The 25,131-nt window shown below is 44.4% G+C and overlaps 1 protein-coding gene across 1 annotated transcript in view; it reads right to left on the bottom strand.

The window, feature by feature from the left end:
* LOC109909926 (contactin-associated protein-like 2) overlaps positions 1-25,131 on the bottom strand; it is a 286,511-nt gene that overhangs the window by 22,385 nt on the left and 238,995 nt on the right. Inside the window, exons 12-17 of the mRNA XM_031795298.1 lie at positions 14,909-15,065; positions 12,169-12,296; positions 8,142-8,312; positions 4,403-4,621; positions 1,817-1,905; positions 688-835 (exon numbers count right to left, since the gene is read on the bottom strand). Of these exons, the coding sequence (XP_031651158.1) occupies positions 688-835; positions 1,817-1,905; positions 4,403-4,621; positions 8,142-8,312; positions 12,169-12,296; positions 14,909-15,065 (912 nt within the window). The remainder of the gene's footprint in view (positions 1-687; positions 836-1,816; positions 1,906-4,402; positions 4,622-8,141; positions 8,313-12,168; positions 12,297-14,908; positions 15,066-25,131) is intronic.

Raw genomic sequence — 25,131 nt, 5'->3', positions numbered from 1 at the left:
TCTTTCTACCTCTATCCCCCCTCTCTTTCTACCTCTATTCCCCCTCTCTTTCTACCTCTATCCCCCATCTCTTTCTACCTCTATCCCCCCACTCTTTCTACCTCTATCCCCCCTCTCTTTCTACCTCTATCCCCCCTCTCTTTCTACCTCTATCCCCCATCTCTTTCAACATCTATCCCCCTCTCTTTCTACCTCTATCCCCCCTCTCTTTCTACCTCTATCCCCCCTCTCTTCCTACCTCTATCCACCTCTCTTTCTACCTCCCTCTATCCCCCGTCTCTTTCTACCTCTATCCCCCCTCTCTTTCTACCTCTATCCCCCTCTCTTTCTACCTACCTCTATCCCCCCTCTCTTTCTACCTCTATCCCCCTCTCTTTCTACCTCCCTCTATCCCCCGTCTCTTTCTACCTCTATCCCCCCTCTCTTTCTACCTCTATCCTCTAACACATATTCCCCTGTCTCGTCACCCCTGCCTTGTGTAGAACACAGGAAAACAAGCTTAAGTTTAGGAAACAAATTAATTCATATGTCACGGATCAACTTTCTGGCTATGACGTCTCACTGCGACTGACAGAAACTAATGCTTACTTCTGAGTAAATGTTGTAGTTCCTCTGCAAACAAGAGTCTGCTGGTTACACCTTCCAACATCCTAGCAGTAATTTCAGGGTTCAGCGATTAGCTCTCACCTTTGGTGCAGAAGGGTCCGTCGTATGCCGTGGCAGTGCAGTCACAGGAGTAGCCATTATATTTCTCCACACACTTTCCTCCGTTCCTGCAGTACATCCCATAACTGGTACAATGACCCTGACAGCCTGGCTTTACACCTGGAGTTACCTAGAGAGAGAGGGAGGCAGAGGGAGAGAGGTGGGGAGAGAGAGGTAGATGGGGGCGGGAGGGAGAGAGAGAGGTAGATGGGGGGGGAGAGAGAGAGAGAGAGAGAGAGAGAGAGAGAGAGATAGAGAGAGAGAGGTAGATGGGGGGATAGAGAGAGAGAGAGAGAGAGAGAGAGAGAGAGAGAGAGAGAGAGGGAGGTAGGTAGGTGGGGAGAGAGAGAGAGGTAGATGGGGGAGAGAGAGAGAGAGGTAGATGGGGGGAGAGAGAGAGGTAGATGGGGGGAGAGAGAGAGAGAGAGGGGGGTAGGTGGGGAGAGAGAGAGAGGTAGATGGGGGAGAGAGAGAGAGAGAGAGAGGTAGATGGGGGAGAGAGAGAGGTAGATGGGGGGGAGAGAGAGAGATAGAGAGAGAGAGAGAGGGAGGTAGGTAGGTAGGTGGGGAGAGAGAGAGAGGTAGATGGGGGGAGAGAGAGAGAGGTAGATGGGGGAGAGAGAGAGATAGGTAGATGGGGAGAGAGAGAGAGAGAGAGGGGGGTAGGTGGGGAGAGAGAGAGAGAGAGGTAGATGGGGGAGAGAGAGAGGTAGATGGGGGAGAGAGAGAGAGAGAGGGAGGTAGAAGGGGGGAGAGATAGGTAGATGGGGGGGAGAGAGAGAGAGGTAGATGGGGGAGAGAGAGAGAGGTAGATGGGGGAGAGAGAGAGAGAGAGAGAGGTAGATGGGGGGAGAGAGAGGTAGATGGGGGAGAGAGATAAAGAGAGAGGGAGGTAGGTGGGGAGAGAGAGAGAGGTAGATGGGGGGGAGAGAGAGAGAGAGTAGGTGGGGAGAGAGAGAGAGGTAGATGGAGAGAGAGAGGTAGATAGAGAGAGAGAGGTAGATAGAGAGAGAGAAAGGGAGTTTGACTTTTGGATGCTCTTAATTTGCTTTAGTGAAGAGAACAACATTTTTTTTTTTTTTTAATATGATGAAATAAAAGATCATGTCACCTTTGCCCTCTCCTCAAGGTCAAGGGTCACGCCATTCATCCTGAGTGAGCGGATACATCCCAGAAACCCCCTCTGACCCCCTGCTGCACCTAAAGAGAAGAGAGAGAGAAGAGAGAACAGAGAGAGATACAATTATTTTGGGGAATAGGAATAGAGATAATTTCCCTTGAGGTTGAGTTAGGGATATATGACAGTTGATGGTCACAGTGATTTAACAGACCAGAGGAGAGGTGCTCCAGCCCTATCTAACCTAACATTAGCACTTAATTGATCAATTAGTCTGGCTGATTGGCTGGAGATATCACACACCCAGGTCTACATCAGGCTTTGATTAAAAGGTAGAGATTACATCAGGCAGACACTGTGGCCCTCCAGGACTGGAGTTGCTCACACCAGTGCAGTGTGTGTGTGGTGCACTCCTCCTGGCCTCTCTCTGTCTCCATAGGGCAAATTACTCTGTAATGATGTGCTAATGAACTAGCATATTATATTCATTAGGACAGCAATGCCTAGAGGGACACACACACACACCATCCATTAGTCCAGTGTGGGCTGCTAGAATACCTTCCTTCTCTGAGCCAAACTAAGCAAACCAAGGCCAGGAGAGACATTAGCAGGCATGGACACAGTCCAAAATACCCACCAGTGGCACTGCATGAATGTCAATGGGAAAAGACTACATGGATATGAACTGAAAATCATCATGCATATTTATGTATCTGTTTTTATTAAATGTTACCTACTGTCTTGGCAGGTCAACGAAGCTGGCTTCCCTGGGACAGTTGCATCACACACACACACACACGCACACGCACACACACGCACACACACGCACATGCACATGCAGTGAGCAAGCCCGTCACACACACGGCGAGACCAGGAGGACGCAGAATGAATAAAAAATAGAAACAAAGAGAACAGGAAAGAAAAAACATGGGAAATGAAAGAAAAAGTGAGTGAAAACATGGGAAATGAAAGAGAAAGTGAGTGAAAACATGGGAAATGAAAGAGAAAGTGAGTGAAAACATGCAGAAAATATAGGAAATAATGCAATATCATAATAATATAATAATATAACATAATACCTCAAATACCAGAATATAAACACATAAATAATGAAGGTAATGTAGGGACCACCTAAGTGAGTATTGGGGTGTGTTCTCCCCTGCACCCCTGTGTATAAACACCAGCTTTAGAATGCAAATCACACCCACTGCGGATCCCATCTGAGCCTGATTCAATTTCCCCCGACCAGGCAAATACCCTCGCTGCTCTGACACATGCAGATGAGCTACAAGAGAGACAGCAGCCTAGCCTATCACACAGTCAGATTTATACCGCTCTCTGATCCAGTACAAACCAATAGGTCCCATGACTGTATGGAGGTGACGGAAGAATTGATTGTGTTAAGCTGATGATCTGATGGCGATTAGATTGATAGATTGATCCCTGAGGGGTAATTCAACGAGTTGGTTTCCCTGAAACCTACTGTACATGCAGATCAGATAGTGGGGGAGAAGTCTCCTGTGAGTTTTATCACTCTTTATAAGCCGATATTAAAGTTTCGCATCACAAATCAATATGTGCCTGTATGGCTGTATGGTTAACTGTGGCATATAAGGACCGATTTAGTTTAATTCAATTCAATTCCATACAACTTTATTAATCCCAATGGCCATTCAGGAAGCTGCAAAGTGATAATGTTCTTCCATCCAAACCGCCAAAAACTGATGAGACGATGGAATTTAAAATGTGTTATTGGTATTCAGAACTATCTGACTTTGGAATGTCTGATTGGAATTTAGAAGTGTTTCTCAGAGAAAAATAAATGTTCAGAGTTAGAGAGAGAAAGAGTAGGAAGGAAAGAGAATTGAATTCAACCTCAGCAGTTTTCCCCTCCATCCTAAATCCAGTTTTATTCACTGTCGTCAGTGTTAAAGTATTGGCAGGTCCACAGCCACATAAAGTAGGGTGAGATAGAGGAGTGAAAAGAAGAGGTAGAGATAAAGCCCTCTTTAACTTCTTTTCTCCTAATGACCTTCACAGTCATTGTGTAGAGAAGAGAGGGAGCGGAGGAGCAACTCAAATATCACAATGAAAATGTAGAGCCATTCTGTGTGGCAAAATGAGGACTTAATTCATTGTCTCTGTGTGGCATAATGAGGACTTAATACATTGTCTCTCTGTGGCAAAATGAGGACTTAATTCATTGTCTCTGTGTGAGGATAAAAAGTCTTAATCCTCTACAACTGTTAATAATTTACGTTCATGAGGAGTTAGTTTTACATAATTCTTTAACGTTGTGCGCGTGCGTATGTGTGTGTGATGTCTTATCTTCATGATAATCAGTCGTATCTAAGCTTCGGAGAACTTACTTAGGGGACTATAAAGACACTTTATAATGTTATACGGGCACAAACTATATAGCCAAGTTATTGAACTTTGCAAAGTTAAAATATAATGACTGATGAATTAAATATCAATGCAGTAGTACAGTATTGTACTATTTTTATGTTGGTGTGTGTGTGTGTGTGTGTGTGTGTGTGTGTGTGTGTGTGTGTGTGTGCGTGTATCTCTTTCTCTTACCCACATAAAGCTGACTAAACAGCTCTAGCCGTGTGTGTCCCTGTGGAGGGGCGGGACGAGCTTCCCTATAGTTCAGATCCAGCTGTAGCACCGCCTCCTTCACGTTCCGCTCTGCCATGACGCGATGCCATTGGTCATCATTGAGGGGCGTGGCTGAATGGACGGCCAATTCCACGGGGCCATTCCCCACATCAAAGGAGAAGGAGATGACAGTAGGAGCTAGAGGAAGAAGAGGAAGAAGAAAAGGCAGAATAATAATAATAATAAAAACAAGAAGTTTGAATCAATGCCATGTCCACAAACTACCAACCACATTTGAATCTATTTATTTGAATGCATAAAGTACCTTTGGTTTAATAATCAAACCTTTTCAGTCTTCATCTCATAAATCATTGTTTTCCACCCTGGAGTTCTACAGTTCAATAACTAATCTAATGCCTCATTGGTTATGGAGACTCATTTAGTTATTATAGATTTCAGCTTTACTGTGATAATGACTGCACTCAGTGTTTGATGGAGCTAATTCACAAAAATATTGATACACACACACACACACACACACAAAAGAGAGAATGTGTGTGACTGCGTCTGTAGAGGTGTGTGTGTGTGTATGTTTAGGTGTCTGTAGAGATGTGTGTGTGTGTATGTATAGGTGTCTGTAGAGATGTGTGTGTGTGACTGTGTCTGTAGAGGTGTGTGTGTGTGTATGTATAGGTGTCTGTAGAGATGTGTGTGTGTGTGTCTGTAGAGGTGTGTGTGTGTGTGTGTGTCTGTAGAGGTGTGTGTGTGTGTGTGTATAGGTGTCTGTAGAGATGTGTGTGTGTGTGTGTGTGTGTGTGTGTGTGTGTGTGTCTGTAGAGGTGTGTGTGTGTGTGTATGTATAGGTCTCTGTAGAGATGTGTGTGTATAAGTCTGCCACTAGCCACCTGTTCAGTCCAGATGTTACTGGCTAAAGGCTATGTGTGAGTCACTCTTCCTTCTGCCCTCTCACCTGGCCACCCTATCAATCACACACTGATCATCATCCCTTTTATTGCTCTCCTTTATTTCCACCCTTTCCTACTCCATCCCCACCCTTTCCTACTCCATCCACCCTTTCCTACTCCATCCTCTCTTTCCTACTCCATCCACCCTTTCCTACTCCATCCACCCTTTCCTACTCCATCCTCCCTTTCCTACTCCATCCTCCCTTTCCTACTCCATCCTCCCTTTCCTACTCCATCCTCCCTTTCCTACTCCATCCTCCCTTTTCTCTCCCTCCAGAAACAACAGAGGGACAGTTTAGCCTCTGTTAGCTGAGTAAAACAGCCAAACACAGAGCCTAAAGCCCCAGTGTGAAAACAGACTAACTAATCTATTGTAATGAAGGCCTGAGCACGACTTGGTGAAACTCCAACTAATCTCCCTCTTCTTTCTCTCCATCGCTCCCTCCATCCCATCCTCCGCCTCTCTACTTCTGTTAACAAAAGAAAAAAGGACAGACACACACCACCTCACCCTTGAGAGAGTGTTTTGAAAGATGAGAGCGGCAGAACGACGAGAGAAATAAATTATTTCTCCTCCAACTAAATTAAAGCTCATTCACGACTCACACATGAATATTCAACAACCTCTTCTCAGAGAGAAAGATGGTGAGAGAGAGAGGGAGAGAGATTCAGAGAAAGAGAGGGAGAGAGAGGGAGAGAGATTCAGAGAACGAGAGGGAGAGAGGGGGAGAGAGAGATGCAGAGAGGGATAGAGAGATGCAGAGAGAGAGAGAGAGAGAGAGGGAGAAAAAGAGAGGGAGAGAGAGTGAGAGGGAGAGAGATGCAGAGAGGGATAGAGAGAGATGCAGAGAGGGATAGAGGGAGAGAGAGAGAGAGAGAGAGAGAGAGAGAGAGAGAGAGAGAGAGAGAAAGAGAGAGAGATAGAGGGAGAAAGAGAGGGAGAAAGAGAGAGGGAGAGAGAGTGAGAGGGAGAAAGAGAGAGAGAGAGTGAGAGGGAGAGAAAGAGAGGGAATGAATGACAAAGGGAGAGAGAGAGAGAGAGAGATGGCAGCTGGAGGAGGTGTGGGTGTGTCCTAAGTAGGTGTTATATATTAGTAGTAAGCCAAGATGTCTGACGTTTACCCCCCAAGGTAGATGTTATACATCACTACTAAACACTCTGCCACAAAATTGTGAGTGGATGAGGTGAATTAACCCCATTAAACCTAAAGCTCTTTGAAATCTGCAGAAATGTAATTTGTCATCCATCATCAAATTGACAGCCACTATGCTGCCCGACAATGGCAAAATGCAGGAACTACGAATTTGGTAAAAAAACATTTGTTTTAATGGCCAGGTATATTATCTGATTAATGTGGTATTTACTTTCCTGGCCCAAGAACAAACGAGTTGATCAAAATATACAATGGAGTATCAGAAATTGCTGTCTGTCTAAACAGAAAAATACAGATAATTCAGCCAAATAAATGACTGTGTTTTGCCTATGTAGGGCAGTATGGTTAAATAGCCATCTCATCATAAAAGAACCGTGGCTAAATTTGATCCCCTTGAATTTAACATTCTCAATCTGAATATGATTGAATGCCCAATTAGACATTTCATTTCAGGCATTCAAGTATAGTCACATAAAGCACATGGCATGTCAATCATGGCTTTAGAGCCATATAGAGCGAAACAGTATCGGTACCCCCTGTATAGAAACAGTATCGGTACCCCCTGTATAGAAACAGTATCGGTACCCCCTGTATAGAAACAGTATCGGTACCCCCTGTATAGAAACAGTATCGGTACCCCCTGTATAGAAACAGTATCGGTACCCCCTGTATAGAAACAGTATCGGTACCCCCTGTATAGAGACAGTATCGGTACCCCCTGTATAGAAACAGTATCGGTACCCCCTGTATAGAAACAGTATCGGTACCCCCTGTATAGAAACAGTATCGGTACCCCCTGTATAGAAACAGTATCGGTACCCCCTGTATAGAAACAGTATCGGTACCCCCTGTATAGAAACAGTATCGGTACCCCCTGTATAGAACAGTATCGGTACCCCCTGTATAGAGACAGTATCGGTACCCCTGTATAGAAACAGTATCGGTACCCCCTGTATAGAAACAGTATCGGTACCCCCTGTATAGAAACAGTATCGGTACCCCCTGTATAGAAACAGTATCGGTACCCCCTGTATAGAAACAGTATCGGTACCCCCTGTATAGAGACAGTATCGGTACCCCCCTGTATAGAAACAGTATCGGTACCCCCTGTATAGAAACAGTATCGGTAGCCTTTAAGGTTTGATTTGACTTGATTTGAGAACTGAGAGGGAAGCAGTCAGAGAAAACTTTTAAAGTCTGAACAAAAATGTCTTGTTTTTTGTCACTGTTTTAATACAGTGTTCTAATACAGTGTTCTAATACAGTGTTCTAATACAGTGTTCTAATACACTGTTCTAATACACTGTTCTAATACACTGTTCTAATACACTGTTCTAATACACTGTTTTAATACAGTGTTCTAATACACTGTTCTAATACACTGTTCTAATACACTGTTCTAATACACTGTTCTAATACACTGTTCTAATACAGTGCAATAAAGAGAGTAGGGTTGAAGAGGGGGAAAAGGGGAGTAATTGAAAAAGATGAAAGAGAGAGAGAACAAGCCAGAGAGGCCAATGAAAGGAGTGTAAAAACAGAAGAAGCCACAGAACTAAAGAATGTGCTAAATGAGAGGAGCGAGGTACAGGCACTTACATTTCAGTTCGAGGCGTATGAAGTCTGTGTTGCCGAGGTTTTCCAGGAACACCCCATAGGGAGCGCTGGTCTTGAAGTAGAAGGAGATATCAGCGCTGGTCTCTCCCTGGAAAGTGGAGAAATGCAAGTAGGAGGAGGGCGTGGTGAATGATGCTGCGTTCCAGTAGTTACCTGGGAAAAAGGAGGGGAAATGCAGGGGAAACACAGGGGAGAAGGAGGGGAACACAGGGGAAAAGGAGGGGAAACATAGGGGAAAAGGAGGGGAAACACAGGGGAAAAGGAGGGGAAACACAGAGGAAAAGGAGGGGAAACACAGGGGAAAAGGAGGGGAAACAGGGGAAAAGGAGGGGAAACACAGGGGAAAAGGAGGGGAAACACAGGGGAAAAGGAGGGGAAACACAGGGGAAAAGGAGGGGAAACACAGGGGAAAAGGAGGGGAAACACAGGGGAAAAGGAGGGGAAACACAGGGGAAAAGGAGGGGAAACACAGGGGAAAAGGAGGGGAAACACAGGGGAAAAGGAGGGGAAACACAGGGGAAAAGGAGGGGAAACACAGGGGAAAAGGAGGGGAAACACAGGGGAAAAGGAGGGGAAACACAGGGGAAAAGGAGGGGAACACAGGGGAAAAGGAGAGGAAACACAGGGGAAAAGGAGGGGAAACACAGGGGAAAAGGAGGGGAAACACAGGGGAAAAGGAGGGGAAACGGAGGGGAAAAGGAGGGGAAACACAGGGGAAAAGGAGGGGAAACACAGGGGAAAAGGAGGGGAAACGGAGGGGAAAAGGAGAGGAGAAAAATAAAATGTCAGATGACCTTGGGAGGAACAAAAGCTCATGGCATGGAATTCAGCTTTGCATTGTCTTTGTCTTTCTTTCTCCCTCCCTCTTTCTCTTTCTTTCCCTCTCTTTCTCTCTCTCTGCATTTTTCTGGCAGAAGGAGGGGAAGATGATAAAGAGAGGTAGTGTGAGAGAGATAGAGAGAAAGAAAGAGAGAAAGAGAAAGAGGGATGTAGCACGTATTGTATGTTGTTATCTGTTCAGTGAGATCTGTGTGAAACTTCAATCTAAAGACTTCATTCACACAGAGACACTTACGAGACTGTGTGGTTATTTGTAGGTGTGTGTGGGATGGCAGATAAATCTGTCACTTCCAGCCATGCCCTGAATAACATTACATCTGCCCCTCCCTCACCCCTTCTCTGTCTCTCTCCCCCTCTTTTTTAATCTCTTTCTCTCTTTCCCTCTATCCCTCTCTGTTTCCCCCGCTCTCTTTAAGCCTCTCTGCTCTGGGACGGGATGTGATGCTTGGCAAGAGGAGGAGTCCAGTGCTTTTTACAGAGGAGGGCTTATCGCACTGCCCCAGAAGCAGCGCGCACAAGCTTAAGTACGCGCAAACACACACACACGCACACACACACACACACACACACACACACACCACACACACACACACACACACACACACACACACACACACACACACACACACACACACACACACACACACACACACACACACACACACACACACACACACACACACACACACACACACGCACACTTGCCACCTACTGGGCCCGTTTTATTATTTGAAGTCTTTGCTATTTAATTATGATTACCCAGAGGCAGACATGGCTACAGAAAAGGGTTAACTTGGGACCCGATGCAAGAGACACACAAGCATAAGTACGCGCGCACACACACACACACACACACACACACACACACACACACACACACACACACACACACACACACACACACACACACACACACACACACACACACACACACACACACACACACACACACACACACACACACACACACACACACACACACACACACACAGGGCCTGTCCTGGCTGTTCAGCCGACCCTACGCGAGACAAGCTCCTACAAGAACAGTCCAAGTAAGCAAAATGACATTGTAAGGCGTCTAAAATACATATTTTTCCAGATGTTGAAGTTACGTTCAATATTGGTTCTGAATCAAAGAAAAAAATACATATTTTCCGGGCTTTGAAATCAGGTACATTTTCGGTTCTGAAGGAAAGTTTAAAATAGGTCATTTATAGACGTCTATGTTTGTGCCAAATCAAGGCTGGTCCAGACCTGACAAAATCTGAACCAAACAAGATGTCCAATTAGCGTCAGCATCGGTCTGTGCATTTTTATTTGAATGGGTGCCATTTGGGTTAGGCTATTTCATCGGAGAAACCTACATGATGTAAAAAGTGTCTGTCACATGACATTGTCATCCATTTTATCTCCAGTCTGTAGCCTACAGAAAAGGCCACATACTCTTTCTACCATATCCTAGATCTGTTATATGATTTATGTTAGATGATGTTTTTGACGTAACATTGGTGCAGCGCTGCAGAGATGTGTCTCTCCAACAGCACCCTGGAGAGGCACGCTGGGAACAGACAAGATCATTATTTTGAGTCCCTGCCATTGACAAAGTGGGCACTGCTTATCATAGGGCGGCATCAGCACTCACCTAAAAAGCCCATATGCCACTGTTTGAGAGAAATTGTCATTGTTTTTGGCCAGAATTAATTATGTGAGGTATTATGTGCTGTTGGAGGTACCGCCTTGGTCTGTTTAGCTCAGAAAATGCCACCCTCGTCGATCTCCTGCCATAAGAAGACCCATAATCCTGCCTAATGAGAGGGCTGGGTCCTGCACACACCCACACACAAAACTATTCCAGCTATGACTGAGGGTCGGGTCCTTTGTCCCTACATCATGTGGACATGGTAATGATAGAGTTCGAAAGGGTCAGAAACGATTTATCCTTTCTTTCTTTCCTTCATTCTATTCTTCTGTTCCTCTCTCCTTTTAAGTGTGCATAATAGAGTTTGATTTTCTATTCCTTTTATGAAAGGCCTCTAATTGTATTACTCTGTAGGAAAAAGTTCAAAAGTTGACAAAAGACCCTTAAGGTGATTGACACAAAAGACACAAGTTGAATTGAGTATGTGGGCGCGGGTGTGTATGAGCGCGTACACACTCACCCTTACACCCACGCACCCACGCACCCACACACCCACGCACACAGTGCTTCTGGAAAGTATTCAGACACCTTGACTTTTTTCAAATGTTGTTACATTACAGCCTTACTCTAAAATTGATTAAATAAAATATTTTCCTCAGCAATTTAAGAAATACCTTATTTTCATAAGTATTCAGACCCTTTGCTATGAGACATGAAATTAAGCTCAGGTGCATCCTGTTTCCATTGATCATCCTTGATCAATGGATCATCCTTGAATGGAATCCACCTGTGGTAAATTCAATTGATTGGACATGATTTGGAAAGGCACATACGTCTATATAAGGTCCTACAGTTGACATTGCATGTCAGAGCAAAAACCAAGCCATGAGGTCGAAGGAATTGTCCGTAGAGAGCTCCAAGACAGGATTTCTGTAGCATTGAATGTCCCCAAGAACACAGTGGCTGCCATAATTCTTAAATGGAAGAAGTTTGGAGCTCTGTCAGAGTTACCATCGGGTTCTTGGTCACCCTCGATTGATAAGTTTGGCCGGGCAGCCAGCTCTAGGAAGAGTCTTGGTGTTTATAAAAAGTTCCTCTTTGGAGATGGGAAACATTCCAGAAGGACAATAATCTCTGCATCACTCCACCAATCTGTCATTATGGGGTATTGTGTGTAGATTGATGAGGGAATTATTTTTTCATTACATTTTAAAATAAGGCTGTAATGTAACAAAATGTGGAAAAAGTCAAGGGGTCTGAATACTTTCCAAAAGCACTGTATACAGTATTGCAATGTGAAACATGTATTTCTAGATGAAACACTGAATAAGTTTGTTGAAAAATGGACTATGATTTAGTGTGTTATACTTAATAATTTGAAAAATATGCTTAGAGTTTTGAAACAACTGCCTTTTTTGATGATCAGTTTTGAGTTTTGTACTAAGCATTTTGAAAATGTACCACATACTTTTGAAAATTGCACCAAAGTGACTGAAAAAAACGAATAACAGCTTCATGGGCGGAACTCACGGTCTCCTTGACAACGGAGCGGCCCGACTGTGAGCTTTGCCTCTGAACCCAGCCTGTTGGTGTCACCCACGGCAACCTGACTGACTGGCAAATGGTCCTTATACACCAACAGACCACTGTCCTCTCTCCTGGGGAGGAGAAGAAAGAACAGATGAAGGAAGAGAGGAAAAGGAGGAGATAGTATTTTTCTATAATATTAATCTTGCAGAAATATAACAAATATTATGGAATGAAGAAAAGGGAGAGAGAGAGAGAGAGAGAGAGAGAGAGGGTAAACTTGTAAAGCGTTAACGTTTTAAATAAATGGTCTTTGTTCTGAAGCAGCCTGTATTTGTCCTTATTATCTGCTTGTTGTTCTCTGCCTTTTATGAGAACTAATATATGGAGGACACGATGAGAGCCAAGTGTGTGTGTGTGTCATGCCAACTCTATGTGTAATGAGGGGAAATAGAGATGTGTGTACTATAGATCACATACTCACTCAACCGGAGAAAAAAACATTAATACACACAATATTAATGGAAAGAGGGAGAGAGAGAATAACACTCATCAGTTATCGTAACAAGAGAAGGAGAAAGAGAAAGAAAGAGAGAGAGAGGGTGTTGTGAAGCGAATGGGGAGAATAGGAGAGGGAGGGGGAGGAAGAGAGACAGAAGAAGAGAAGAGAGAAGGAGAGGGTAATTCAGAAAAGGACAGAAGGAGAAAGAGAAAGAGTAACTAGCAGCCATACATTATTCTAATGAGAACATCCATCAGGTGTTTTAAAGGGTTCAGAAACACAATGTTTAGTTATTATTGGAGGAGGGGGGGGGGGGCATCACTCACTGCTTCAACACAGAGACTTTTATACACTAACCTTGTTGTTTCTATGTGTAATATTTATATCACACACACACACAGTCTTGTGGGGACTTCTGGTTGTCATGACTGTCCACAAGAATCCAAATAGGTCAGATCAGGTTTGCAATGAATAACTTCAATGAGACCCCCTCTCACCCGTAGAGGTGGAAGGAAATAACTAGTGGGGATTAACAACTCACATCCTGTTGTAAATCAAGGGAGGAGATCCAGGCCTGCACTCTCCAAATTCACTAAAGGAATGTGCTTTGGCTCAATAGACCTTTTTCCGGCTGAAACTCTAACACGTTCAAAAGCAACTACTGGAACAATATTTCTAACATTGAACGTAGGGAATGGTCAGAGGCGATCTTTTGAACACTAACGTCCTCATGTTGGTTATTTTGTGATGTCATTAAAAATGTTATAAAGGAAATATTGCAACTTGGAAAGTATACCCACTACATACACAGTATATGAAGTTTCCATACTATGCGTTGTGCATGTAATATGAATAAAATATGAAAGTGTTTTTGTTAAGAGAGGGATGTGATTTGAGAAGCCATAAACAGCCTGCCGGAACTGCCCCTTTCCACCAAAACGTATAAATGATGGGTTAAGAAAAAACACATTGGACCAGAAATGCTTGAAGCGGCAGCTACACGTTTAAAATGGTTTGAACTTTCAATCTTAACATAAGGTGAAGAAATTAAACTCACCTCTCAGACAATCACTGTAATGGCTGATTAGCTGTAATAAGTAAAGTATTTTTGAAAGCGAATTTAAGTAGGACCATCCTGTTACTCTGCTCAAACCATCGTATTACACTACTCTCATCACCCCACTTGGGAACCATCGATCCGTCTGGCTAGCTTATCTTCAAAGAAGCATCTTCAAGAAACATTTTGGACAATCAGAGCCTTACAAGCGTGCTGTGAAAAGGCCCAACCCCATTCCAAGGCTGCCCTGTTCATCGAGAGATCCCCGGCGAACACAGGCATTTCACGTAAAAACATACATGATTTCTTACTCAAAGCGGGTGGCGATTCGTGTGCAAAGTATATGGTTACTGTAGGTGAAAGTAGTTTCTGAATGTCCCAATGTTAAGTGTTTCTGTCCCTCTCTCTCTCCCTCTCCATATTTTCTTTAATAAGCAGCCATGTTGTTGTCATTCCGCTAGGGACCTGTTTTCAGTGTATTAAGTCTCCAGTCAATAACCGGTGCAGAGTATGCATGTTTATCCTGTGTTCTCATGTAATTAGCTAGTAAATAAATAATTAAACCAATTTGTTTAGCACTGAATCATAAGTAAGGCTCTGGTTTGTGCAGATGCAAGGAGGTTACGACTGTTCAGAATGATGATATGATACGAGGTTATGATTAAGAAGTTGACTGTTTATAGATGTGATAGGTAAAGACCTTTTAGAGTTTGGTAGCTCTTTAAAGAACCTTTCTCGTGGTGCCCCAGATCCTAACGAGTTAATTGTTACATTATTTATTTAATCGGGCAACAATTAAACATAGTTAGTTAATTTGATAAATAACAGTCTTCAGATGAATGTTAAAGTCAAGTTACGACAACATGACTTGACACACACACACACACACACACACACAAACACACACACACACACACACACACACACACACACACACACACACACACACACACACACACACACACACACACACACACACACACACACACACACACACACACAAATGTCAGTTGTTACAGTATGTCTGATATTTGTCTCAAAACATTGTCCCCTCCGCTGCTGTCTTGGTTGGATCAGGTCTCTCTTGAAAAATAGATTTTTATCTCAATGAGACTAACCTGGATGGTTAAATAAAAATAAACACAGACACAGTATCCCCATTCCACGGCAACCCTTGTACTCACCATTGTTTGTGGTCAGCGTCACAGTTACAGTCATATTTGGGGTCAGTGCAGTTCCTGTCAATACCACAGGAACACTTCTGTATCCCCGGCCCTGATCCTCCCCAGTAGAAATGTTTCTCACTGCTCCTACCCACCCACCATGTGTAGGGGGTCCCATCTAGAGAGACACAGACACACACAGGAGATATTAGTATAAGACATACACACACACACACACACACACTTTTTAAGATTCTAAACCAGTCCCAATGCCAGTCTGCTGCCTGGTTCATGTCTCTTTAAATGTGTGTGTGTCTATGAGGTGGGGGGGTCACTGGTCTGCAATAAGAGCTGTAACATTGTTTTATTCAGATGCCTCGCTCTGTAGAGTAGAAACATATGCATAATATCTGGGAACAGCACAATAACACACACAATATGAGACTATATGAGATAGGAGAAGATTGCTATTCTCTTTATTTTTAATAAAGGGCACAATATACGGATATAGATCTTCTATTCTGTTGTGATAAAATCCCAAATATAAAATGCTATGAATATTATAATCCGAGACACAGTATAGAGAGGAGATGAGTAAGCAAAAGCAATGATAATCTCTGAAACACACAACATCTCTCTGTCTCACCTTAGTGGCACACAGAGTTTCATTCAAAAATGTATACAGTATATCCATTTTCAGAAATGTTGGCAACCATCACTCCTGTGTTCCAATGGCACGTTGTGTGTGTGTGTTAGCTAATCCAAGTTTATCATTTAAAAGGCTAATTGATCATTAGAAAACCCCTTTGCAATTATGTTAGCACAGTTGAAAACTGGTGTCCTGATTAAAGAAACAATAAAACTGGCCTTCTTTAGACAAGTTGAGTATCTGGAGCATCAGCATTTGTGGGTTCGATTACAGGCTCAAAATGGCCAGAAACAAATAGCGTCTGTGTAAATGATACACTTGTGACATTAATATATTTTTTACAAATAATAACTAAATACAGTAATATAATATCTGTAGGTAAAACATTTACATTTGACATTGTAGACATTTAGCAGGTGCTATTATCAAGAGTGACTTACAGTATGTGCATTCATGTTAAGATAGCTAGGTGAGACAACAACATATCACAGTCAAATATACAGGACACAAACATTCCATTCCAGCTAAACAATGGCTATATAGCGTTTTGCAAAGTGTTCAAACACATCTAAAATCTATGAATAAAAAATATGAGAACATGTAATATTTTACACACACATGAAGGTACCCATAAGCAATCATTTCTGAGGAAAAAAACACAAATGTGACTTTTTTGGGGGGATATAGCATTTTGGAAATTAAATAATTTATTCCTGCATTTCTAATATCTCATCAAACACTGGGTGTACGTGTGGCGGATTGTGTGTGTGTATGTGAGTGTGTGTGTGAGTGTGTGAGTGCTTGTGTGTGTGTGTGCTTGTGTGTGTGTGCGTGAGTGTTTGTGTGTGTGTGTGTGAGTGCTTGTGTGTGTGTGTGTGTGTGTGGATGTTTGTGTGTGTGTGTGTGTGTGTGTGAGTGAGTGCTTGTGTGTGTGTGTGTGTGTGTGTGTGGATGTTTGTGTGTGTGTGTGTGTGTGTGCGTGTGTGAGTGCTTGTGTGAGTGTGTGTGTGTGTGTGTGTGGATGGATGTTTGTGTGTGTGTGTGAGTGTGTGTGTGTGTGTGTGTGTGTGTGTGTGTGCATTCGTACATGCCCGCTCATATACACTTCCAGGTGCTCAAGTCAATGTGGGTCTTTTGTGTCAATCACCTTAAAGGTATTTTGTAATGAACATTTTTGAAACAATCTTTTCAACTTTTCCTCTTGAGAGCAATATAATTAGAGACCTTTGATAAAAAGAATAGAACTAAACTAAATGATACACCTATTAGACTATTAACGGGGCAATATAAATCCATATGTATTACCCATTGATTCTTAAAGAATATGTCTTATAAATTCCACTTAGTTCAACTGTCTTACCCCATCAAACTAAAATATAAGCTTGTCCTATGTATACTAGGGAAAATGTAAACAAACACTGTATACCCTCAAACATGGTTACAATTGTAATTTTTGGTATTTGCATCCATAGCTATCTATGACTTTTAGAGTGGTTACATTTCTCCAGCTCATCCCTCAGCTTTTTACCAAAACAGTGTTAGGGATGGCTCTTTGTTATTGTTTCAACTGCTGATTGCCCCCTTTAAAATGAGAGAGTGTGTGTGAGAGAGATAGAGATAGAGAGTGGTTGTGAAGAAGTACTCTGTTCTCCTCCCTAGTGTGCCTTTTAACAAATTCAACTTCAAAACGAGAGTTTAGAGCCTGTCTCTCCTCTATTTTCTCGCTGTGTTCATCCCTTCCCTCTTGTCACAGAGCTAAATCCCCCTGCAAACACTTCAATCCTTCACAGGAGAAGAAGTAAGAGAAAAAAGGAGAAGAGAAGAGAGGGAAGAGAGACGTGGATTGATAACAGCTGCTGGTGTAGCTCCTCTTTGGGAAGCTCCACTACGGTACTTAGCGTGACAAAGCTGTATCTGTCTGCTAGACACACACACACACACACACACACACACACACACACACACACACACACACACACACACACACACACACACACACACACACACACACACACACACACACACACACACACACACATACACACATTGAGAGTGAATGTGTGTGTAAGGCCAGCTAGTTGTGTGTTTGCAGTAATATACGAGGGACATCAGATCAATACAGGCAGCATGCCCCATGGGCTACCTTCCTACTGGAAATACACTGGGACATGAGCAGGATGAGAGAGAATTTTTACAGTGTGTGTGTATGTATGGGTGTGTGTGTGTACGTGTGTGTGTTGCCACCCGCTGTCATTGGGGTTAAGGACAACAGTGTCTGAATGAGCTGGAAACAATCTTCTCTAGACGCCATTAGGGTTCTGATGGCCGGGGTCTGCTGCCTCTGACAGGTATATGAAGAGCAGGTGCAGATACCAACCTCTTAGGGCTATGGGGCAGTGTTCAGAAGTTTGGATAAATGACGTGCCCAAAGTAAACTGCCTGTTACTCAGGCCCAGACGCTAGGATATGCATATAATTGGTATAATTGGATAGAAAACACTCTGAAGTTTCTAAAACTGTTAAAATAATGTCTGTGAGTATAACAGAACTGATAGGGTAGGCGAAAACCCAAGGAAAATCCATCCAGAATTATTTTTTTTGAGGTCACTGTCCATTTCAACGCTTGTATATGGGATATACAAATAAATAACTCACAGATTGCAGTTCCTATTGCTTCCACTAGATGTCAACAGTCTTTAGAAAGGGTTTCAGGCTTGTTTTTTGAATAATGAATTAGTAGTTGTAGTTTTTCAAGGTGGCTCTCATTTTGACTGTAGTCTTGTGGAGCACGTGGATGAGGGCGCGCACTTCGTTATTTATCTCCGGTATTGAACATACTACATTCCGTCTTAAATTTGATCATGTATTTACATATTAGGGTACCTGAGGATTGATTAGAAATGTTGTTTGACTTGTTTGGACGAAGTTTATTGGTACATTTTCGGATTCCTTTGTCTGCATGTTGAACGAGTGGAATGGGTGGATTACTGAATCAAACGCGCCAACTAAACTGACCTTTTTGGGATATAAAGAAGGACTTTATCGAACAAAACGACCATTAGTTGTGTAGCTGGGACCCTTGGGATTACAAACAGAGGAAGATCTTCAAAGGTAAGTCATTTATTTTATCGCTATTTCTGATTTTTGTGACGCCTCTGCTGGTTTTGAAAATGTTTTTAATGCTGGTGTATGCGGGGAGCTGTCCACAGATAATCACATGTTATGCTTTCGCTGTAAAGCCTTTTTGAAATCTGACAATGAGATTGGATTAACAAGAAGTTAAGCTTTTAAATGATGTAGGATACTTGTATGTTCATGAATGTTTAATATTACAATTTTGTCATTTGAATTTGGCGCGCTCCAGCTTCACCGGATGTTGTTGATTTTGATCCCTTCAGCGGGATCTGTGCACGAAGAGGTTTTAAAGTTCCACTGTCCTGCCACTCCAACAGGGATACAAACATTACGGCTCTGATGACCTGCAGTAGCACTCTGCAGGTGCATGATCCTCCTGACAGGGATAGGAACACGACAGACGCCATTTTGGATCTAATTGCTTGGCTTGATCTCTATGGCAGGGAAATGAAGCTGTCAGTCACAGGGTTATCTAGTGACAGAAATACTGTTTTCCCCTCTGGCTTTCTCCCCCCCCCCCCCCCCCCCCCCCCCCCCCCCCCCCCTCTCATTTATACTCCCCCGCTCCGTTTAATCCCTTGCTATGTAACCCCCACCCCTCATCTCTCGTTCTTTCTCTTCCTCTATTTTCTTCAGTTTGGCTCTACTTCCATCTCTATCTCTCCCCCCTCTGTCTCTCCTGCCCCCCTCTCTCTCTCTCGCACTCTCTCACTTTATCTCCCCCCCCCTCTCTCTCTCCCTCTGTCTTTGCTTGGTAGTGGCTTGTTGAAGGTATGGACTTGCATACTAGCATGCTGGTCACACGCACACACACACACACACACACACACACACACACACACACACACACACACACACACACACACACACACACACACACACACACACACACACACACACACACACACACACACACACACACACACACACACACACACACACAACACATTGAGAGTGAATGTGTGTGTAAGGCCAGCTAGTTGTGTGTTTGCAGTAATATACGAGGGACATCAGATCAATACAGGCAGCATGCCCCATGGGCTACCTACCTACTGGAAATACACTGGGACATGAGCAGGATGAGAGAGAATTTTTACAGTGTGTGTGTATGTATGGGTGTGTGTGTGTACGTGTGTGTGTTGCCACCCGCTGTCATTGGGGTTAAGGACAACAGTGTCTGAATGAGCTGGAAACAATCTTCTCTAGACGCCATTAGGGTTCTGATGGCTGGGGTCTGCTGCCTCTGACAGGTATATGAAGAGCAGGTGCAGATACCATTAAAGTTCCACTGGCCTGCCACTCCGACAGGGATACAAACATTATGGCTGCTATTACGGCTCTGATGACCTGCAGCAACACTCTGTCTTTGTGAAAGGCTATGATCTCAGTGACAGGGATATGAACACTATGGAGGCTATTACGGCTGAATAACCTACAAATGCAGTCTGACACCCTGAAAGGCTATGATCCTCCTGACAGGGATAGGAGCACTACGGACGCCATTTTGGATCTAATTGCTTGGCTTGATCTCTATGGCAGGGAAATGAAGCTGTCAGTCACAGGGTTATCTAGTGACAGAAATACTGTTTTCCCCTCTGGCTCTCTCTCTCTCTCTCTCTCTCTCTCTCTCTCCTCTCTCTCCCTGTCTCTCTCTCTCTCTCCTCTCTCTCTCTTTCTCTCTCTCGCCCCCCCCCCCTCTCTCTCTCTCTCTCTCGTTTATACTCCCCCGCTCCGCTTAATCCCTTGCTATGTAACCCCCCACCCCTCATCTCTCATTCTTTCTCTTCCTCTATTCTCGTCAGTTTGGCTCTACTTCCATCTCTCCCTCTCCCCCTCTCTCTCCCCCCTCTCTCTCCCTCTCTATCTCCCCCCTCTCTCTCCCTCTCTATCTCACCCCCCCCCCCCCCCCTCTCTCTCTCCCTCTCTCTTTGCTTGGTAGTGGCTTGTTGAATGTCTGGACTTGCATACTAGCATGCTGGTCACACACACACACACACACACACACACACACACACACACACACACACACACACACACACACACACACACACACACACACACACACACACACACACACACACACTGATAGCCATTGTAAATGACAAAGTGTGGGCTGGAGACCATAAACAACCCTAATCATCATTACCGGATGGTAATTTCTGTGTGTGTGTGTGTGTGTGTGTGTGTGTGTGTGTGTGTGTGTGTGTGTGTGTGTGACAATCAGTCAGATTTAGTCTTGTACGCGTCCGGGTCAAGGCCGATGGACAGATATGTCATGACAAAATGGCTTCGTGGGGATGGTCTCATTTTTTACAACACTTTTTCATTCACTCCATCCATCCATTTAACTTGTTTACCAGGCCTGCCAGGGAGATGCTCAACACTCATCATTACAAAGGAGGACAAAACAACTAAATGAAGGTGACGGCAAAGAAAGAGAGAGAGAGAGAGAGAGAGAGCGAGAGAGGGGAAGGCAGAGTCAGAGAGAGAGAGAGAGAAAGAGCGAGAGAGGGAGAGAGGGGAAGGCAGAGTCAGAGAGAGAGAGGGGAATGTGTGAGAGGGAGAGAGGGGAGGCAGAGTCAGAGAGAGAGAGAGGAATGTGTGCGAGGGAGAGAGGGAAAGGCAGAGTCAGAGAGAGAGAGAGGAATGTGTGAGAGGGAGAGAGGGGAAGACAGAGTCAGAGAGAGAGAGAGGAATGTGTGTGAGGGAGAGAGGGGAAGGCAGAGTCAGAGAGAGAGAGAGGAATGTGTGCAAGGGAGAGAGGGGAAAGCAGAGTCAGAGAGAGAGAGAGGTATGTGTGAGAGGGAGAGAGGGGAAAGCAGAGTCAGAGAGAGAGAGAGGTATGTGTGAGAGGGAGAGAGGGGAAGGCAGAGTCAGAGAGAGAGAGAGGAATGTGTGAGAGGGAGAGAGGGGAAGACAGAGTCAGAGAGAGAGAGAGGAATGTGTGAGAGGGAGAGAGGGGAAGGCAGAGTCAGAGAGAGAGAGAGGAATGTGTGAGAGGGAGAGAGGGGAAGACAGAGTCAGAGAGAGAGAGAGGAATGTGTGCGAGGGAGAGAGGGGAAGGCAGAGTCAGAGAGAGAGAGAGGAATGTGTGCAAGGGAGAGAGGGGAAAGGCAGAGTCAGAGAGAGAGAGAGGAATGTGTGTGAGGGAGAGAGGGGAAGGCAGAGTCAGAGAGAGAGAGAGGAATGTGTGCAAGGGAGAGAGGGGAAAGCAGAGTCAGAGAGAGAGAGAGGTATGTGTGAGAGGGAGAGAGGGGAAGGCAGAGTCAGAGAGAGAGAGAGGAATGTGTGAGAGGGAGAGAGGGGAAGACAGAGTCAGAGAGAGAGAGAGGAATGTGTGCGAGGGAGAGAGGGGAAGGCAGAGTCAGAGAGAGAGAGAGGAATGTGTGCAAGGGAGAGAGGGGAAAGCAGAGTCAGAGAGAGAGAGAGGAATGTGTGAGAGGGAGAGAGGGGAAGGCAGAGTCAGAGAGAGAGAGGGGAATGTGTGAGAGGGAGAGAGGGAAAGGCAGAGTCAGAGAGAGAGAGAGGAATGTGTGAGAGGGAGAGAGGGGAAGGCAGAGTCAGAGAGAGAGAGGGGAATGTGTGAGAGGGAGAGAGGGGAAGGCAGAGTCAGAGAGAGAGAGAGGAATGTGTGAGAGGGAGAGAGGGGAAGGCAGAGTCAGAGAGAGAGAGGGGAATGTGTGAGAGGGAGAGAGGGGAAGGCAGAGTCAGAGAGAGAGAGGGGAATGTGTGAGAGGGAGAGAGGGGAAGGCAGAGTCAGAGAGAGAGAGAGGGGAATGTATGAGAGGGAGAGAGGGGTGAGGAAGATTAATAGTAATAGGGGGATAGAATATGTTGTACAACATAATTCAACCCAATCAATACAGCCAGAGTTCACAGATCAACAACTGTCTCTCTGGAAGTATGGGGAGAGGTTACCAAGGTTACAGTCACCCCCCCACTCACACACTCTCTCCATCCCTTTCTCTCCCTCCCCCTCTCTCCACCTCCAATCCACCTCTCTCTCTCTCTCTCTCTCTCTCTCTAGCCTGAGGGTCAGTGCAGGGTCAGTGCAGCCTTCCACTGTTCTATACTTTATGTGATGTACACAATGCACCAGCTGTTACATTCTGTATAGAATAGGGATTGTATAGAATGGAAGAATGCAATTTCATATTCTGTTCCATTATAGAGGAAGCGCTCAGAGAAATCCTATGATCCATCTGTTCTATGTGTCATTTTATGGAGGAACTGAGGCAGGTGGAGCGGGAAGGTGTTTTACTAAGACATTACACACACACACACACACACACACACACACACACACACACACACACACACACACACACACACACACACACACACACACACACACACACACACACACACACGTTATGTTCTATCCTCATGGGGACCTAAAATGTATTTCCATTAAAAATCATATTTTCCCTAACCCCTAACCTAACCCTAACTATAACGCTAATCCTAACCTTAACCCGTTACCATAACCCAAACCCTAAACCTAGCCACTAACCTAACCCTAACTATAACGCTAATCCTAACCTTAACCCGTTACCATAACCCAAACCCTAAACCTAGCCACTAACCTAACCCTAACTATAACGCTAATCCTAACCTTAACCCGTTACCATAACCCAAACCCTAAACCTAACCACTAACCTAACTATAACTATAACGCTAATCCTAACCTTAACCCGTTACCATAACCCAAACCCTAAACCTAGCCACTAACCTAACCCTAACTATAACGCTAATCCTAACCTTAACCCGTTACCATAACCCAAACCCTAAACCTAGCCACTAACCTAACCCTAACTATAACGCTAATCCTAACCTTAACCCGTTACCATAACCCAAACCCTAAACCTAGCCACTAACCTAACCCTAACTATAACGCTAATCCAAACCCTAAACCTAGCCACTAACCTAACCATAACGCTAATCCTAACCTTAACCCGTTACCATAACCCAAACCCTAAACCTAGCCACTAACCTAACCCTAACTATAACGCTAATCATAACCTTAACCCGTTACCATAACCCGTTACCATAACCCAAACCCTAAACCTAGCCACTAACCTAACCCTAACTATAACGCTAATCCTAACCTTAACCTGTTACCATAACCCAAACCCTAAACCTAAACCTAACTATAACGCTAATCCTAACCTTAACCCTAACCTTAACCCGTTACCATAACCCAAACCCTAAACCTAACCACTAACCCTTAACCCCCAACTATAACGCTAATCCTAACCTTAACCCGTTACCATAACCCAAACCCTAAACCTAAACCTAACCACTAACCACTAACCCTTAACCCCTGCCTTAATTCTTTACCTTAAATTCTTTACCCTCTTGTGGTGTGGGGGCTGTGCTTTGGCAAAGTGGGTGGGGTTATATCCTTCCTGTTTGGCCCTGTCCGGGGGTGTCCTCGGATGGGTCCACAGTGTCTCCTGACCCCTCCTGTCTCAGCCTCCAGTATTTATGCTGCAGTAGTTTATGTGTCGGGGGGCTAGGGTCAGTTTGTTATATCTGGAGTACTTCTCCTGTCCTATTCGGTGTCCTGTGTGAATCTAAGTGTGCGTTCTCTAATTCTCTCCTTCTCTCTTTCTTTCTCTCTCTCGGTGGACCTGAGCCCTAGGACCATGCCCCAGGATTACCTGACATGATGACTCCTTGCTGTCCCCAGTCCACCTGGCCGTGCTGCTGCTCCAGTTTCAACTGTTCTGCCTTATTATTATACGACCATGCTGGTCATTTATGAACATTTGAACATCTTGGCCATGTTCTGTTATAATCTCCACCCGGCACAGCCAGAAGAGGACTGGCCACCCCACATAGCCTGGTTCCTCTCTAGGTTTCTTCCTAGGTTTTGGCCTTTCTAGGGAGTTTTTCCTAGCCACCGTGCTTCTACACCTGCATTGCTTGCTGTTTGGGGTTTTAGGCTGGGTTTCTGTACAGCACTTTGAGATATCAGCTGATGTACGAAGGGCTATATAAATACATTTGATTTGATTTGATTTGAAATAAAGGTCAAATAAATCTAATTCTACCCCCCCCCCCCCCCCCCAGGTAGGCACAATTTATACTACAATATTTACACATGTATCAGGTTGGGGGGAATTGGTTGGCAAGTGTTTAAATTGCTCTGATACTATCTGCCCAACGTTAAGGGAGTGAACAGCTCGTGGCTGGGGTGTGTGAGGTCCTTAATGATGTTGGGGGACTTCCTCAGGTACAGTTTCAAGCACAGTAGATGTCCTGGATGGATGGGAACACGGCCCCAGTGATGTATTGGAGGGAACAATAGTATTGAATGCTGATCGGTTTCCGCTAGATGGGACAGCTTTAAAGTCAAAATTGGCTTTATCGTAAAACTTTATGAAAACAAATGTTTGCAGTGTGGTTAAGTTTAGGGTTAAGGTTAGGGTTAGATTTCATGACTTTGTGGCTGTGC

This window comes from Oncorhynchus kisutch, linkage group LG18, assembly GCF_002021735.2.
Source record: "Oncorhynchus kisutch isolate 150728-3 linkage group LG18, Okis_V2, whole genome shotgun sequence".
NCBI classification, from domain to species: Eukaryota; Metazoa; Chordata; class Actinopteri; order Salmoniformes; family Salmonidae; genus Oncorhynchus; species Oncorhynchus kisutch.
Note: the sequence above shows the minus strand (reverse complement) of the source record. Positions and strands in the feature narration are given on the sequence as shown.